General features: G+C 43.1%; 1 protein-coding gene across 1 annotated transcript; it reads right to left on the minus strand.

Annotated features, from left to right (window-relative positions):
• Positions 1-797: 797 nt before the first annotated feature.
• LOC103353321 (ADP/ATP translocase 3) lies at positions 798-3,878 on the minus strand. The gene is made up of 4 exons (XM_008276238.1): positions 3,668-3,878; positions 2,309-2,795; positions 2,070-2,210; positions 798-1,896 (listed from the first exon to the last, which is right to left on the minus strand). The coding sequence occupies exons 1-4, from the start codon at positions 3,776-3,778 to the stop codon at positions 1,739-1,741; spliced, it is 897 nt and encodes a 298-aa protein (XP_008274460.1). The 5' UTR covers positions 3,779-3,878; the 3' UTR covers positions 798-1,738.
• Positions 3,879-6,654: the final 2,776 nt, after the last annotated feature.

Consider the following 6,654-nt stretch of genomic DNA (forward strand, 5'->3'; position numbering starts at 1 on the left):
ATAATTTTTCTTTTTTGTGTACCTGGTCACAAAATGGCGCCACGTGGGCAACATCTATCACACTTGACTCAAGTGTGTCATACAACAACAAAAAAAAAATCAGCATGAAATGAATTTAGAGACACAAAGCACTGTTATGTAAATGTTTCTATTCACTTTATTAGCTGCTTTATGAACACTTTAATAAACACAGAGGTTATTTTTTTGTAATGCACAAGACAGTTATCTTGGTTTATCTACTGCAGTTTGCTGTTTTTTTTTTATACAATGAGATGGAAGGACAACAGCATATTAGCACATACAGCACAAGCTACTAAATACACACAAGTAGAAACAGCTCTAAACTTTCATTAAGTGTTCATAAAGACAGCAGGGCTCGTATGTTGCAGCGTACTGTGTCGCAATACGCCGCACGGTCGATTGTGGTGCTTGTGCCCCCTTGTTGTACACCTGACTCACCTTTATTTATTGTCACAGTATTCTGATAAGGAAATAAATCACGTTTTTTTTCAAGCTTGTCTGAACACGGCAACACAATTGTTTGCCGCCGGCGCCCTCTGCTGCCAGCCTTCGGCATCCCAGGGTAAGTAGATTAGATTAATTGAAACCAGGAGGCAGTTTTCTTTGGAACTTCCAAGTGTTGTGTTGAGACACCGGAAGTTTAGGTTTGATATTACACAAGGGGGGAAATGTCTTGAGTGTAAGTGAGCAGAGATGTCCCACAATGCTGGAATTATTTTTACTCAAATGTGCTCGAGTAAAAACGTACAGGATGACGTTTTTTTTTTTTTTAAAAAGTCTAGTCCCTTCAGGCGGTTATATCACTGGTTGTAGATATGACTAATGAAGGAAGTATTTCACCAGCCAAACCTTCACTGCTCACCAACACTTGCCACACCTTGTGATTATATCTGACAACTGTGGCAGCAACCAAACTCCACCAATTACAGTAAAGATAAAACTGATTTCTTTGGAAGTTTATCTATTAGAACTATATTATGTTGAATTTGCATTGGAGGGACTGGTGCATTTGACAGGGTCGTGAGATTTTAGGGCAATATTTATTTATATATCATGCAAATGTTCCTACGTGCCACTGAAACATACAAATGAAACTCTCCCAATACTTAATCTGCTTCTCCCGGCCTTTTCAGTAATACAGTCCTAAAGGAAATCTAGATTTCCTGTTTAGAGTATTCTAAAAACAAAACTGTAATAGAGCTTAACCAGCATAAATAAAACAACTGACTTCCTAAGTGGCGTGTCACGCCATTGTGCAAGGAGCTGACACTCAAGCGTTCTACTCTACAATCCTAGAAGTGACCACGGTCAAACCAGGAAGGCTCAGGGAGAGATAAGCGTGAGTAAATATAGCAGTTGGGTGTAATCCACTTCGTGCATTTCATTATCCAGTGAGTGTTCATCTCATGCTATGACAGTGGAGGAGACAGTTAACATCAATTGTTTAGTTGTTCCCCAGAATAAATTTATTCAAGTTGGGACCATACAAACCTAGTGAATGACAGGAGGAGGTATCAGATTTCTTTAACAGGAATGACATTGGTAAAGAGGGTGTGGAACGTTTAAAATCATAAAGATGCACAACGTACAGCCATCGCCCACAGCTATTGGTGAGACACTAGTTTGTTCCCATAAATAAGGCAGAATGCAGAGTCCATAGAATTGGAAAGTTAATACATTTAGCCGAATTGGACAGTGATGTGACAACATGAAGAATTTAGATGACTTTCTTCAGCTCATCGTACAACACCAGCACGAAGGCGCCTCCCATGCCTCTGAGCACGTTGGACCAGGCTCCCTTGAAGAAAGCCTTGCCGCCCTCATCGCGTGCGATCTTGCGCCAGCAGTCAATGGTCCCGCTGTACATGATGTCAGCTGAGGATGGAGAGAAAAGAGCCATAGTTAGATAATGTGGACAGAAGCAAGACCCAACGCACAAGACAAAACCATTCAGGACCACGTCTATGGTAAAATAATAATCTGAGCTCAGCAGGATTCGCCGGCTGCACCGCAAAGCCTCGCGATGTTACAATTACGCATAAACTCACCTCCTTTGCGTCCGGACTGCATCATCATACGTCTACGGACAGTATCGAAGGGGTATGAGGTCAGGCCAGCAACGGCTGTCACAGTCTGAGCAATCATCCAGCTCACCAATATGTGGGTGTTCTTGGGGTCTGGAAGCATACCTGTAAACACAAACAGGGGAACAAATCAGTTACAGATCTAGAAGACGTTGACTAGCTCCCTCATGTGTCAAGTGTCCATCAGTGTGAAATCAACGTACCCTTGGCTGTGTCATAGATGCCAAAATATGCAGCCCTGTAGATAATGATGCCCTGCACAGATACATTGAAGCCCTGGTACAAGCCTCTGATGCCATCGGACTTGGAGATCTTCACCAGGCAGTCACCGAGACCGTTGAACTCTCTTCCGGCTCCAGCCTTTCCCACATCAGCTGCCAGACGGGTACGGGCGAAGTCGAGGGGGTACACGAAGCAGAGAGAGGTGGCTCCGGCGGCACCACCAGAGGCCAGGTTACCGGCGAAGTACCTCCAGAACTGGGTGCGCTTGTCAACGCCATCAAGGAAGATCTTCTTGTACTTGTCCTTGAAGGCGAAGTTGAGGGCCTGGGTAGGGAAATATCTGATGACATTGGCAAGGTTACCTCTCCAGAAGGAAAGGAATCCCTGTTCCCTGGGGATACGGACAACGCAGTCCATGATACCCTTGTACTGCTTGTCGGCGGTGATCTGCTTACTGGCATGCTGGACCTGTAATGATTGAGAAAAAAAAAAGAAGAAAAGATAAATAGGCTGAATACAGGGAAGTCAATCAACTACTGGACACATGACAATCACAAGGTCCCCTTGTTGTGACCTTGGTACATGTCAAAGCTGTAAAAACAGGTGAGAAGACTCCAAACCAGTGAGGTATAACAGAGCTATATGTGTTTACTAGCAATCATTGATAATGGCTGCTGGGCTTTGATTGGGTCGATTTCAGATGAATAAACCATCCTTTAATCTTATCATAAAAATACAGTAAGATTGACAGCGATATTGAAAAGAACGTCTTAAGTCAATGTCGTTGTGCAGGTTTAAAGGGAAAGGATGTAAAACTTGTTGACCCGGCTGTAAATGACAGTCACCGGGCCTCAGCACAGCCATCTCGCCTGATGCTAGCCAGCACCAAGGGTGTACATGAACCACCATGACGATTTCGTCGTCAATTTAACCAAGAATACAACAGCTATATTGTCCTGTTGTAGCTGCGTATAAAATATCCGAGTTGTAAATTACCTAGAGGAGCTGTCGTGGATCTGTACACAATGTTCCCAAGTCACTACGAGCGTTTGTCCTTTGTTAGCTACACCGGCTAAGGTTAACGTGTGAGGCTAAAGCTAGCAGCCGGGCTCGTGTAGGTCATTTCCCATCCTATGATGACCTCAAATCCTTGAACCCGCCACTGCTGAGACTTTCATTGATTCTACATATACATAACACACTATTGAGTCATCTAAAACTTTGAGGCTGTGGATGTGTCTGCGGCAGCGATAATTACTCCGCAGTGTTCAGCTGCAGCTAGCAAGATTTCACACGCTAGCCGGCTAACGATGTGAGCCTTCCGGTAGAAGGAGTTTTACCTGAAGGAGAAGCTTCACTCTCTCGATTGGGGCGACGGCTGTTTTGGAGATGGCAGCGGAGATGCCGCCCGCCAAGAAATCCTTGGCGAATGAAATAGCTGTTTCACTCATGGTGCGATGTTCTTGATGTGCCTTTCAGGTAACCAGTACGCTCGGTATATCCCCACTACCCTCTGCGGCTGATGGCCTACACCGACGAAATGGCCGATTTTGTAGCCGCGTTGAGGATTTATCTAACGCAATGGATCGCGATAACACACGGGAACTGCGGTTCGTGGGGGCGTGCCGGATGCCTACGTCACGCCGGTCATCCAATCAAACCGTGCACGTTGAGATGTCGTCACGCGCGTAATTTTCTTTGCCCTAGGCGAGTAAATCCCATTGACTGTATATAGTAAATCCTGATATAATAATTAAATACACATGAAGTGACTTAAAACCAGATGAGTCACTGCGTGGGTTTATTCATTTTCCTGCTCAGAGTCACGCTCATAAACAAGAAAACAGCCGTTTGGCAGGTCTGTGCTGTGAAGCATTCTGGGGGAAAGTCATGGGGACATCCTGAGCTCAGTCTGTCAAGGACTGCAAGGAGACATAATCCCCATAACTATTAAGGTCACACCAACTTGTTGCAAGTGTCAGAAAAATCAAATGACACTGTATGGCTACTGTGGGAGATGCATACTTCCTAATTTAACACGGGTTGTCACACTGTGGTTTATACTAGGCCATATAACCTGTAAGCTATTAACAGGTGCATGAATGTTGAAGCTTATCTGTGTTTCTTTAAATGACATTTGAGTCCTTCTAACCTTGTGCTGTTTGCAAAAACCTGGATGTCATTAGATGCTAGATCAGATTGTCTTGAGATCATATCTGCTACCTGCTTTGCTGGCACCACCACCAAGACATGCGCTGAATGCTACATGTTGGATTTTTAGATAGACACACTTTGTGCTACTGTGATGGCGATAAGGGCTGCAGAAGTGAAAAAAAAAGTTTCTGCATTCATTCAGCGTAAACTGTATCACACATGTCCATTAGAGGGCGGCAAAAGACCTACATGTTCACCTTCAGTCAGCTGAAGAGCATAACCTTAAGGCCTACTACATATGTTAGCCTGCAATGGCATCTTAAAACAGGACTTAATCTATCTATCTATCTGTCTATCTATTGATCTATCGATCTAAAACAAGCTCTGTACAACCACAGACAACACACACACACAAAAAAAAACATTATCAGACACAGAATAAGCTATATAGATATGAAACCATGTATGAAAACAGTCTTATCTAAAGTATACAAATATACACACATTGACATCCACACACATGCAAACCTACATACTTATCACACTTCTAAGAGCGCCGTGTTGTACCTTGCATAAAGAGAAATAATACCAGCAGAAAAACCAGGGATCCAGAGATCAGCCTTCAAATGCGTAGGCCAGACACGTCGAGAGTTCGGAATGAGCTGCAACCTTTTTTTTATTGTGGAGCAGTATGATAGAAAAAGGAATAAAAGACAGTTTGAATTGGTTGCTCTTATATTTGCAGGCTCTGTAACGTCTACCTCAAGGTGGAAGTCTGAAATGAAAATATGTGGGGGGTCCTTCAGGATCTTGAGAGCAAGTCTGACAACATTTTTTTTTTCATAGATGACTGTATGTTATTCTTCTTCCTCCCAGTCATTTTTAGTGCTGTTTTAAGCAGGCCGTTTCGTTTTGACTATACCTGGACACTGAGGCTGCTGAATCATGTTGCTGTATCTGATAAGACACTCCATTACAGCATAATAAAATGTACCCATGATCTTCACGAGTCTGATGTTTCTGTTGCTATGGATCTTTGTGTTACTTCCTGCATCCAAAAGACTGATATATATCGTTGACGTCCTGTTGCACTCAAGAGTGTCCATGTTGTGACCATATGTCAGTGGATCATATGCTCTCCTGACCGTTTATCAAACTGCTCATTGTGTTTCAAACCTCATCAAATAACACAACTGGGAGCAAAATATGCTTCTCATTAGGATGATGCCAGCTGTTAAATAAAACTGTCTCCAGGGCCTTGTTCATAGCTCATTATACTGAACCGTGTTTAATGTGGTGACACAGAACTCACATAAAACTGTACTGATGCTGGATGTACAGTAAACCCCACCTCACAGTAACAAACCAGCACTGACTTAACTGCAGTATTTCTGACCTGTAGTTACCTGCGCAGGTCTTATCTCTTGTGCACCTCAGCGTTGACCACAGGGAGGAGCTGCTGTGATGCCGTGCAGCCGGAGTCAAACCTTCCTCGGAGGAATCCTGCCCGTCGACCAACCTCAGAAGCAGGAGGAGATAACAGTGAATTAAAACCTCACTTAATTGAGTGCGTACTGGGCAACAAGTTGTACGAAACAATCCCCCTGCACACTTCAAAATTTTGTTTGATGTTCCAAGCAACTTTTGCAAGAGAAGATTGTTTGGTTTGAGTGCAAGGTCTTGTGCTGCCATGGTTACCTCTACAGTGCCTTATTAAATGCCTCGGTTTGTTATTCTTGTTTGGCTGGATGTGCATTTTAATGACAGTCACTGTCCACTTGTGTTTCTTACTGCCACTTGAGTATCCAGTTAAACAGGATGTGTAAATTAATCCACTAATCCCCCTGCTGTCTTTTAATTACAGCGAGGACAGCAGGTCAATGGCATGCACTTTGCAATTTTAAATTGCTTTTGTTCTCTCTTAGTGAGAGGCAGCTGTGGGTTTATTTAATCATATTTTGAGAGCGGCATTTTTTATCGGTAAAGTGGGTAATTTTGTAAACTTTAGGGCAGTGTTCACAAACACCTTAATATGAAAAAAAATATCAGTGTTGAGCAGCTCTTTTCCAAAAAGTAGATCAGATTATTATCATTTTTTAAACCAGAACCTCCAGCTTTGTGACTCCTTGTTTACTTCAGAAGGTGCAAACAAAAACGATTATGCAAAATGTGT

This window comes from Stegastes partitus, unplaced genomic scaffold (assembly GCF_000690725.1).
Source record: "Stegastes partitus isolate 25-593 unplaced genomic scaffold, Stegastes_partitus-1.0.2 Scaffold67, whole genome shotgun sequence".
NCBI classification, from domain to species: Eukaryota; Metazoa; Chordata; class Actinopteri; family Pomacentridae; genus Stegastes; species Stegastes partitus.